Source organism: Sorex araneus, chromosome 1 (assembly GCF_027595985.1).
Source record: "Sorex araneus isolate mSorAra2 chromosome 1, mSorAra2.pri, whole genome shotgun sequence".
Taxonomy (NCBI): domain Eukaryota; kingdom Metazoa; phylum Chordata; class Mammalia; order Eulipotyphla; family Soricidae; genus Sorex; species Sorex araneus.
Window position 1 is genome coordinate 268,904,282 of NC_073302.1, and position 12,502 is coordinate 268,916,783.

A 12,502-nucleotide genomic window follows, 5' to 3' on the forward strand; every position below is an offset into this window, starting at 1 on the left:
GAAGCTTATAGCTTATACATCTTCTAGCCTATTTCTCCCTCTGGGAGAACCTGGCAAGCTACCAAGATTTTCCTGCTTGCATGGGAGAGCCTGGCAAACTCCCCGTGGTGTATTCATATGCCAAAACCAGTAACAATGATGGGTCTCATTCCCCTGACCCTGAAAGAGCCTCCAATGCAGCACTGTTGGGAAGGACGAGTAAAGAGAGGCTTCTAAAATCTCAGGGCTAGGACAAATGGAGATGTTATTGAGACAGCTCGAGAAAATCAACATCAACGGGATGATGATGATGATGGTTGAATCACCTTGAAATACACAGTTACAAAGCTGTTCACGATCAGGTTTCAGTCAAAGAATGTTCCAACACTCCTCATCCCTCTACCAGGGTGCATTCCCTACCACCAATGTCCCCAGTATCCCTCTGGCCACCCCCTCCCCGTAGCATCTCTGTCTCTCTCTCCTTCCCTGCCCCCCAGTCTCCCACTCTTGGGCATTATGATCTGAGGCACACACTACTTTATCTAAGCAATGCAAGGGTATAAGAGTTTAGAATTTCAGGGGCAGGGGCTGGAGCGATAGCACAGCAGGTAAGGCATTTGCCTTGCATGTGGCTGACCCAGGTTCGATTCCCAGCATTCCATATGGTCCCCTGAGCACCGCCAGGAGTGATTCTGGAGTGCAAAGCCAGGAGTAGCCCCTGAGCATCGCTGGGTGTGACCCAGAAGCGGAAAAAAAAGAATTTCATGGGCAGGAAGGGTACAGAGAGGACAAATTGTTCTTGTCTTTGAGCCACAGCCATATAGAATGGGTAGAATCCTTAACTTGCACACATCCTTCTGGAGATGGAACCAGGTGAACCAGGCACCAATTACAGATCCTCAGCACTCTAGGAGTAATTCTTGAGCAGCAATTTGGTTTTGGGTGTGACCCAAAACCAAAAACTGAAAAGGGTAATGTCCTTATCCTTGGTTTTTGGGCAAGGACATTTGGGATAATGTCCTTGAATAATACTAACCTTTATCCCTGTTTCACTTTGAGAAGAAGGCAGATGAGAAAGAGAAGGGGGAAGCCTTGGCATTATGGAGAGAGAGAATAGCATCATGGTCTTATCAAAATATTTTGGATGGTAAGAAATAGACATTTCAACAAGAATTGATCCTCTGACTACCTTTGTCCCTCTCACACACAGTAACTGACGGTACCCTTGTGTTTCTGCATACACAGGTTACTGAACAAATGTTTCACATATTGGGGATGGAGTGACCATACAGCGGGTAAGGCATTTGCCTTGCAATGGTGGACCTTAGTTCCATCCCTGGTATCCCATACAGTCCCCTGAGCACCACCAAAAGTACTTTCTGAGTGCAGAGTCAGGAGTAACCCCTGAGCACTGTCGGGTATGCCCCAAGACAAAAAATAAAAAAACGAGAAGTTTCACAACAATGAATTTTATTTGGATATGACTCTCAGGTATGTTTTCATTACTCCATGGTTTACACTTATGCACATATGCAGGGAACTGAATGTAGAACTTTGCACATGGGAACTGCCTATACTGAAAGAGTTACTTAGGCTAGACAATTAGCTCAATGGACTGAGCACATGCAGTTCACTGAGCTAATCATGGGACCAAACTCAGCACAGTATGAGTACCCAAGATGAGGGACCTCCACGCACAATGCAAGGAGTTGCCCCCAAGCACTACCAGGTGTGGCCCAGAATCCAAAGGGGGAAGACGGTGCTATTTAATTAGTTTGCCACCACTGGGTGGAGGGAACATTCCTGACCCTGTAATTGGTCCATAAAACATTTGTTGAGCGAAATAAACTGTTTAGCAGACTTAGAATAAAAAGGAAAGAAAAAAGAAAAGAAAAAGATGGTGGCACACCTGGTCATTAAAAACACATAGAGTGGTCAGGGATTAAATAAGCATGTCCCCACACATGAAAGCAGATGAAGGGAAATTGGAGTAGGTGATTATTGCTCTGTAAATTGGTAACACTTGCTTATTAGACAGACAAATATCAATCTGCTCATTTCTAAAGAACACAAAACAGAATGCCAGTTAATCAAATTCTCCATGAACAATAAAAAGTAGGCAGAGAGAAAGGACCAAGAAAACAGTGATTTAATTTGGAACAGAAAAAAGAGTTATTACTACGGAGTTAAGAAAACACAGAAATGAAAAAATCACAGTTAAAAGTTTGAAATAATTAAAAAGCCAACTGAACATAGCGTCAACAGTGGTACTGAGACCAGGTTAGTCTTAAACATAATATTTTCCCTTCTTTTCTACTAGGCCAGAGGAATCATAGTAAAATGTCCACTTGCTAAGTATACCTTTACGATACCTCTTCAGGTTTCTTGTAACATTATACTCGAACAAGTATCATCAAGACCATTCACAAATGCCTACAACCTCACATAAACCAGGAGCTCACTGTTGATAAAAGCACCCATACTCTCTGACATCAGCTTGACATTCAAGTAGAACATTGTATCAGGAGAGAAAAAGAATGTTTGAACTTTGAAATGTTTCTTCCACTACCTTTGGGGTGGTAGGAAGATGAATGAGGCGGGTGCCTGAGCATGACATGCTAATAATTGCTGGGCAAGAGCACTGAGCTGGGAGTAGCCCCGAGGTGCAAGCAAATATATAGATATATATAAACATATATGTATAAACAAACAATGCAGTATTCATTGTATTTAGTACTATCAGGAAAAACTTAAGTGCAGTGAAAAAAGTAATGTAGGTATAATATTAGAATATTTTTGTAAATTATCACACTTAGCCATATATGCAGATATAAATTTGATATTTTTATTATAGGAAAAGCTTAAAGTATCAAATGTGAGCACTTTTTAATACAATGAGCACAGACTTCACTTTGTGGATCTTTGCCTGTAGGTACTTTATCTAATGAATGGATCTTTCTCCTGTCTGCACTTCATTCAAGTATGCTTAATATCTATCTCTGAAAAAGAATCATATCCCTCTAAGACAAATTCCTCTGGCACCCATAATTCTCCCTCTTCTTCTTTCCTCTTATATTGTTCATAAATAACAATCAAAGTGTCTCTAGGTGTTTATGGTATGGAGACACCATCAAGCTCACTCCTTGACATTTATCACTTGTAAGGAGCTTATTCAGAGTTCATTTCTTCTGCAAATTTTCTCTGAAAAATATAGACAATTTCTGTGTCCTCTCCAAGCCCATTATTTTCATCCAATTTCACATCAACCTAGTCTATGCTAGAGGAATTGACAGATTGTAGGTTTTTTGGATAAACAAGAGCATAGGAAGTCAATTTTCCTGTAGAATTTATTCAAATTTTGAGGGGAATGTCCAGAAAAAAAATCAAATGCATTTCTAGCCATGGTGAAAATTAGGTAAATGCAAAATAACTGATGAAGTTATCAGAGAGTATCTTGAACCTCTATTAAAAATTCAATTTTTCATTAAGTTTGGGCTACCTTGCTCACTATTTTAACAAGTTTCTACCTTTGTTTTATAGCAACAGCAGCGACTTACTCATGTCACTTTAAAATCTATATAAGAATAAAATAAAGAGCCAGCAACATGCCAGACCCGACTGTACAGCAGCAACATGACAAAAAAGAAATAAAGAACACTGTTGATATTCTCAATGAAATCCAATGCCAAATTAAAACAGAAAGTGTGGTAACCCTAGTGGTTACCACTTGAGTGCAAGGGAAGAATCTAATTACTCAAGACAGCTCTAGTAGTTCAACCAGCAAGAAGCAAAGCCCAGAGTACCCAAGAGTTCTTCAGTTGCCCCAGACTCCTCTGGTCAGGTCGACAGATGACACCAGGTTTGTACTAAACTAAACGGTGAGCTACGAGAGGACAGTCACGTGGAGTGCAGAGAGAAGCAGCGAGTCTGCTTAAATGACCATGACCTGAAACAAGACATTATTAACACCAACAAGTTGGAAACCAGACAGCAGGGAGGAAATGAGCCCGCAAACACATCTGAAACGGAAGTTTTCAAGGAAGACCAAATGCAGTAGTTGCTTCCAACGTGCAGGCGCTGGAGTTACACCCTCCAACCCTCTTTGCAGGAATCTCGGCAACAGCCTTACTTCCTTTCACTGAAATAAACAGCCTAGGAGTAAAAATACACTTGTGGCTTCTTCCTGTAGGCTGCTGAAAAAAGTAACAGCCTGTAGGAAGAAAATGGGGCATGAGTATTTCAAATTTGCCCATGGCCACAACCCTTTGAATCTCCTCAATGAGCGCTACGAAAATAAGGTATATTTTGGGTGGACTCATCACTTCATCTAAATATAATAAGAAAATAACACTCCTTGACAGGAAATGACCAGAGAAATCACATGCTCAAGTGGGTTTAAGTTCTTGAGAATGGTACCAACGTGCTCCAACTAGATAGTTGGGGGAGAAATGTACTTTAGATAACGACCTAATGGCATCATTATTTTAACTTCTGTAATAGGCAGGTTTTCAAGTGTTGACACCATTACAAGAGAAAGTCTATACTACCAGTACATTTTGGAAGAGCTGGAGCGATAGCACAGCCGGTAGAACATTTATTTGTCTTGCAAACGGCCGACCGGGGTTCGATTTCTTTGTCCCTCTCAGAGAGCCCGGCAAGCTACCGAGAGTATCCCGTTCGTACGGCAGAGCCTGGCAAGCTACCCGTGGCATATTCTATATGCTAGAAACAGTAACAACAACTCTCACAATGGAGACGTTGCGGTGCCCGCTCGAGCAAACTGATGAGATGATAGTGATACAGTGATACATTTTGGAAAATTCTGGGAGACGAGGCTGCTGAGATCGTATGGCATGCAAGAAAAACGGGACTGCGGCGGAAATCAGAAATGAGTCCCTCTGCTCCAGAAAACCTCCTTTATTACCTTTATTATAATCTGAGATATACTGGGCTTGGGGTGGAGACAGAGAGGGCAGTGATGCGGGGCAGTGGGGGAGAGCCTGGACCTCCTACCCAGGCTTATAAAGAACAGAACAGCAGTCACGGAAGAAAACTGGGCAACCGTGAACTAACCACCTGGCTTCACCCCCTTGCTCAAGCCACATTCATGGGCATTAAGGTGGTATGTGACCTATTCCTCTAGCTACTGGAGACACGGCAAACTCAGGGACAGGCGAGAAGAGACCATTCATTTTTATTTATCTTTAACTGTTTCAATTTTCAGGGGCTGGAGGAATAGTAGAGTGTGTAGGCCATTCACTTTGCACTTGGGTAATTCCCATATGGTCCCCCGAGCAATGCCAAGAGTGATTCCTGAGCTCAGGAGCAGGCATGACCCCTGAGAATTGCCGGGTGTAGCCCAAAAAACAAACAACAACAACAACAACAACAAGATTCAGTCCAAATAATAATAATGACCTTTATGTATTTTTTATTCCAAAAATGTAGCCTCCATGGTAAAACTATATTGAAATTAAAAATACAAATAATTTTGAATTTATATTTTGCTGTGCATTATTCTGCCACTCATCAGTGCGTAGAAATATTTCATCTCTGAAGCAGATTAATTCGGCAATGCTTCGTCAATTAGCAACAGGAGCTGAATTTTCACTGACCATTTTATTTGCCTGCTTCTCCTCTCATCCATCCTAGATTACGCTATTTGCAATTCCTTTCATTTTCTCTTGCATCACCTTTATCGTAAAGATATTAATCTAAATTGATTTGGAATTCAGCCTCAATGACTACAAAGTATGGTTTTATTTCACCTATAATACAATCAAGTAATGCACAATTAAGCACTTGCTTCTTTAGTACTTTCTTCTCCTCACTTCACTGTCTACATGCTTCTCCAGCTCTCATTCTAAGTTTATCCACAACTCCTTCAAGGAAGGCAACTCCAGAGGGTTGCAAAGATTTTCAGCTTCACCTCTCAACTCCTATCTGAAAGCAAACTCCCTGCCCCCAGTCCTCTGTGCACACCACTCCACTAACACTCGTTCAAGTCACCAAGGAACTCCATCACTCTCAGATGCTCACTTTCAGTCCTCATTTTATGGCCCCTTGGTTGAGTTCCATACAGTCTCTTCTTCAAACACAAGAAACCACTACCAACAATTTGCAAACCACAGTACTTCAATCAATTAAAAATAAAGTTTTTATGATAAAATAAATTTAAAAATAGCTGTTTTCAATTGGAATCTCTGTAAGATTCTTCCACTTCCCTTTTGTGATGAGGAATACATGAAACGTGAAGTCCTAAACATGCTTAATCTTCTATAACATGAGCCAAGAACCACTTTGCTTGTGGTATTATAATCCTCTATATTTTTCCTGCTACCAAATAACTGTAAAAAAAAAAAGGAATAAAATCTCCTACAAAAGCTGCCCCAAAGTCCCCCATGAAATTCCTTTATGAGGTCAAATAATTCCCAAGGCTGTGTTTGATAAGTCACATCTCAGGTAATGCAGAAACTGGTGTCCGGTACAACCACTGGCTGATCCTTCTACTGCAGACCCTTTAGTGCAATGCTCTGTCATTTCAGAGAGCAACTGCTACCAGGTCCTTCCATACAGGGAGGGGAGGGGCCTTCCCAGAGGGACCTCTGCCAGCCATCCTATCATCCCTCTAGTCTTAAAATGTGTTTGTTTACTGTGCCTCTCAGAGAAGGTTTTATTTATATATATATATAGTATATATATATGTATGTATATATATACAAATATATATGTATGTATATATATATCACTGTCACTGTCATCCCATTGCTCATCGATTTGTTTGAGCGGGCACCAGTGATGTCTCTCATTGAGAGACTTATTATTACTGTTTTTGGCATATCGAATACGCCACGGGTAGCTTGCCAGGCTCTGCCGTGCGGGCTCCATACTCTCGGTAGCTTGCCGGGCTCTCTGAGAGAGGCGGCAGAATCGAACATGGGTTGGCCGCGTGAAAGGCGAATGCCCTACCGCTGTGCTATCACTCCAGCCCATATATACATATATATGTGTGTGTATATATATATATATAAAAGTTTTAAGGACCAAATGATAAAATCTCAATGTCGGGAGAGATACTGGGAACATTGTTGGTGGAGAATGGGCACTGGTGGAGGGATGGCTACTCGGTCATTGTATGACTGAAATGTAATTACGAAACTTTGTAAGTCTGTAACTATGTCTCACGGTGATTCATTAAAGAAAGAAAAATTAAAAAATCTTAGTGCTTTGCTGAGCTAATGATATATCAGTCTTCTAGATCTATATTCTTTAAATATTTATTTATTTGGGGGAGAAGCTGGGCTTGGACCCCTCTTGGCCGTCCTCGGGGCTTCCTCTGTGCTCAGGAGTCACTCCTGGCTGTGATCAGATCATTTGTGGTGCCAGGGCTAGAACATGGGTCTGCTGCATGCAGGCAAGGGTCTGACCCCATATACTACCTCTCTGGGCCTTCTAAGTGTCTGGATGGGGAAAGATGCTTGGACGAGCTGGTGGTCTATCAGCATTTGCACATCCTTCTATGTTGGTTAAGCAGACCCATATGGGCATTTCAAAGTACTCTATTCCTAGCCCTGAGCAGCTCGTCTTAGTAAGAAACTTTCTTCCAATCGACAGATAACGACGTCCATGAAAATACTTTGTCAGACACATCATTGGCTATCTGCAATTATAATTAAGCCTTCTACCTGCAGGCAAATCCATATTTGGTCTGTGTTTTAATCCAACCCTGTCCACAAGTATCAGTTAATTGTATGATATTTTTTGCTTAATGTCAGTATCTCCCAGTAGATTATAGACACTCTGGCACAGAAACAGCGTCTGTTTTGTTCAACAGTGGATCTCGGATGCCAATAAAATGTCAGATACATGATAGATGCTAAGAAAACACTTGAATGGCCAAGTGACTCAATTCACAGGACATATTACCTGAGTTAGAAAGGCAATGTGGACTTTGTGTGATGTGACATACACAGAAGGGAATTTATTCCCTGAAGATAGAGCAGTGGACGAAATTAAGAGTTTTTTTTCTTTTTCTTTTTCCTGCTGTTTTTCCATTCCTGGCTGTATCAAGGCTTATTCTTGGCTCTGTGCTCAGGGAACACACCTGGTAGGCTGAAAGGACATATGTGGTGCTGAGGAAATAACACAGGTCAGCTGTGCACAAGGCAAGTACCCTACCTCGCTCGATGTACCATCTCCCCAAGCCCATCTTGTACCGACTTTAAAAGTCACTGTCAGTGTAATCGTTTACATTGATATGAGTTTGTATTTTTTAATTTAGTTTTATTACTAACATTTGGAAAACCCAGTGCCACCATCAGAGTTCTCTCTGTTCCTCTACACCAGACACATAAGTCCTGGGTGGAAATGGAAACAGGGGGGCCTTTATCATGCAGCCATTTCCAGTGCTGGCCCCGCACCCAGGCGTATCTGTGCAAAATGAAGACTAGAAGAATTACTGAAATGCCCTTTCCTTTATTCATCTGATGAGGGAGGCAGACCTCCTCCACTAGACACTTTTACCATCATCTAATTAATCAGTTAAACAATAAAAAAAAAACTTGTAAAATGCTACAGAGCAGTATTTGTAGAATATGGTGATTATAAAAACTTAATATACACTAATAAAAATTAAAAATATAGCATGTTCCCAGACAATTTCTCATATAAAATTCTAAGACCTTAGAAGTTGTAGTAACAACCTTGAGAATCATTTCCATAACAACGTTTTGGAAATAGTTTTTCATTTTTAAGTTCAATTTACTTTTTAACATCACCTCACATTTTTCATATGACAGGGAAAAAAGTCTGAGTGCTATTTTGTAGGGGATATTAATAATGATAAATAATTCTAAGCATTTATTGATAATTATCAGTGGTTCAATATTTTCTGTTTTCAAGTGTTGATCTTATTGTCCCCATTTTATTGCTGAAGAAAACTGTCAGTAAAACTAAATAAGTATCCCAAATGCAAAGCTACAAGCGAGAAAGAACCCAAATTTAAGTCATATATTTTTGATCCCAAATCTCCGGTTCTTAATGTCATTTTACAGTATAACTGGTTTATGATTTCACATAACTTTCTATTCTTGATGTGGGAAAACTAAGTTAAAAACACGATGCAAAACTAGCACACAATACTCACACAGGGACTATATTAGCACAAAATTATTGACAAAGATTTTAGCAAAGATGTATTTTTCAGAAAATTACATTTTAACAAAATACTTTATACTTTAAATAAAAAATAAGCCCTGACATAAAATAATAACGGCAAATAAGTTATCTCTTTGTTTCCTTCACTAGTAAATGAAAAACATATATATTTTAAAGTGGCATGAAGAACACTGTCTTTCTGACTCACTTCAAAACAGAATCATCACTAATCAAATAATATTGAAAAACAGATTCTGTGCATGTACATTCGACTTACATATGTATTATTCTGTGTGAAAGGTCATATTTTACTTGTTAATTTGTAACTTAGAGAAAATTTATAAAGACATCTGTACTTTTTTAAAAGAAAAACATACCCATTATGCCGATCAGTTATATTCAATTCAATTAGCAAATTTTTATCAAAAGAATTGCTAACGTCTAAGAGGGTTCAAATGAAGTAAGTTCAAAGAAAGAAGACTTTAATTCCTTTTATTTTGAATTATTAACTCAGAGGGTCGTGGTGACTCCTTCTGTTGCCAGCACAGGAGAGCCTGTCTGGACAACACACGTCTCCATCTCAAGTTCTATTCAGAAGCTTCAGTGTGAATCAAGAGATCTTTCACTTTGGTAAAATCTCAAAGGTGAAATTTATTTTCTGTGCTATAATGAAACTCATTACAGAAAAAGAGTAACTTGCACCAATTTTTGAATATACGGCTGCAGAAAATGTTTTTAATTTTATAATTAATTGTTATTTGGGAGGCACTGAATCCTACCTTGATTGAATCAAACCAATCAAAACAACCAGCATTTTATGAGAAGAGATAAACTGAAACCATCATGCTTACTAGCATTTTTTAAGAGACTGCTCTACGTGCTTCTCACTCACACCGTAATACACTGATGCTGCTCATTGGTGCTAAGTAAACCACATTCAACTGTGAGCCACCAGTGGTACACATCGGCATTAATGTGTTAGGTTATGGACATCAGTAACAGTAAAGAATCAAAGTAGAAAGTAACAGGACATAGCTTCATTCATGATCATATCCAGACTGAGGCAAAAAATGCAGACTATGCACTAAGTTTAAGAAGACATGAGCAGACGGTTACAGTCATAGTTTATACTATAAAGTGGCTTATACTCATAGCAAGGAAATAGAAAATCGACATCATGATGCTATTATAATTTCTTCTTGTAAAAAATGTGGGAAAACAAGAACTTAGGAAAATGGCTTCACATAACTATGATATGGAACGAAGAATCTAGGCAGTTAAGTATAGTCGTTTGGAAAAGGACATTTCTTTAGGTCCTTAAAGGGAATATTAGCGAAGCATGCTGAAATATTCCTAACATTTTAACTCTTCAGTGATCTAAAATGATCATAAATTAGTTTTATATAAAGGTGAAAACTCAAGCGATAGACTTTGTTAGCCTAATACTTAACTTCAGGATTAATTTAATGGCAACTTAACTTACAAGCTACTCAAACCTGAATGATGACATTTCAAGCATTGCAACTTTTATACTATAATCACCCAAATAAGTTCCGAACTGAGAAACTGAAAGCAGAAATACCCTGGTTCACCTTTGAAAAATTTCACAATGCTTAATATTGCTGCAGGACTTATGTATCTGCAAATCACACGCAGCTACACTCTGAAGAATGTCTGGTCTGTGCGTTTGATGTCATGCGATTCCTTGTAAATTTCAGTATTTGTATTCTGGCGTGAAATGACTTGGTAGATAAAAATATAACCAAGCAATACTGATGCATAGGTCTCATAAAAATATGAGGCTGGATGCGACTCAACTGCTCCCTCCACAGTGGCTGACCAACCGGTTGTCCCTGGGTAGCCTGGACGTGAAGTATTAGCTTACAACATAGGGATGCTCATGATAGGGTGACTGCAGGGCTGGGAGAAGGCTTCACTCATCTCTTACCTTTGCCATGGCTTCTCCCATCCTCCAAAAGCGGCACGACAATAGTGTTGTTCACATTTCCAGGTGACCGCACAGCTGTGTAGACAACAGGCACCGACTGAACCACCACAGGGATGCGGTGAACGTGACTCAGTTTGTTAGACTGTAAATTCATGGGACTTGAAGGCGGTACGGGATGGATGATGTGCAAAAACTGCTGGCCTCCCACGCCAGAGGCCGAGGCAACAAGGGGCCCTGGAGTTAATACTGTTGACGAGGATGATGCTGAAGATACTGATGTTATAACCGTTGGGGATGAGGCTGGACGACTAGAGGACGATGAAGAGGTTGAAGTAGACGAAGGTGAGGACGCAGACGCTGTCATGGAAACGGGGGAGGATGAAACAGCTGTGGGGGATGTTCTGGCTTTGTTGATTGACAAGTCCACTGGCTCGGTTTGTGTTTGGAAGTGATCTACTGATAACGAGTCCTCCGGGGGCTCCCCTTTCACATTATTTAGCAACAGGGGAACAGCTTCCATATCTGGGTAGTTGTGGACGTTTGGAGACTGTGGGGAAAAAAATAGACATATTTATCTGTGTTAATCACATTTTTTAAATGCATGATATATGACTTGAATGTTTATTAATCGAGCTTATTGTTGAGACCTTCCCTTCCCACATATTGGAAAGACAGCTTTGTAACAGCCTGCCGGGTTCAACTTGAGAGTACAAAACAGAGTAAGCCAAGACACCTGCCATAAAGACATTTTCACCCTCTTGGGAGGGACAGGCTTAATTGTTCAAATCCTATGAAATAAGTGATCTACAGTGGAGAGAAGCTGCCCTGGAACATAGAAATGAGCAAAAAAATTTACTTAAGCTCTCTCCAAGTTCAAGATGCCAAGGTCTAATTAAAACTATATAAAACAAACTTTTAAATTAAAAAACATTTGTTTTGTTAGTGTGACCCATCACTGCATTTATGAGTCTCAGTTATTAACTAATTGAAGTTTTGATGCATTTTAAATATTCTTTCCAGCTCAAAATTTCAATAATATTAGAAATTCCAACCTTTATGCCACACTATCCTAATCTGGAGGCCTACCATCAGCTGGTAACAATACCAGCTGGTAACAAATCTCAGCACCACAATTCAGTTTGCATATCAGTCACATAGGGTGCAAAAGCGACTGTGGATTCTCATTCTCAGCTCAGCATTTTAAAAAGGGCACAAAGCTCCCCTCGACCCACACTCAATTAATAAAATATTCAAACGAGTTATTTCTAACAATGGGAATCTAGCCTAACTCTTAGTGATGTCAAAATGTTTTCTCAAAATTATACACAAAGGACATTTCAGACAATCATTTTAGGAAAAATTTATTCTGGAAACTTTCAAGTTGTGTAGGATTATTTTGGTATTTATAATAAATGTTAA

The 12,502-nt window shown here is 39.7% G+C and overlaps 1 protein-coding gene across 5 annotated transcripts in view; it reads right to left on the bottom strand.

Moving 5' to 3' along the window:
* The window catches only part of KLF12 (KLF transcription factor 12), a 724,988-nt gene that overhangs the window by 172,812 nt on the left and 539,674 nt on the right, over window positions 1-12,502 (bottom strand). For all 5 annotated transcript variants that reach the window (XM_055142719.1, XM_055142658.1, XM_055142836.1 and 2 more), the window contains one exon: window positions 11,084-11,630. In XM_055142719.1, the coding sequence (XP_054998694.1) occupies window positions 11,084-11,630 (547 nt within the window). The remainder of the gene's footprint in view (window positions 1-11,083; window positions 11,631-12,502) is intronic.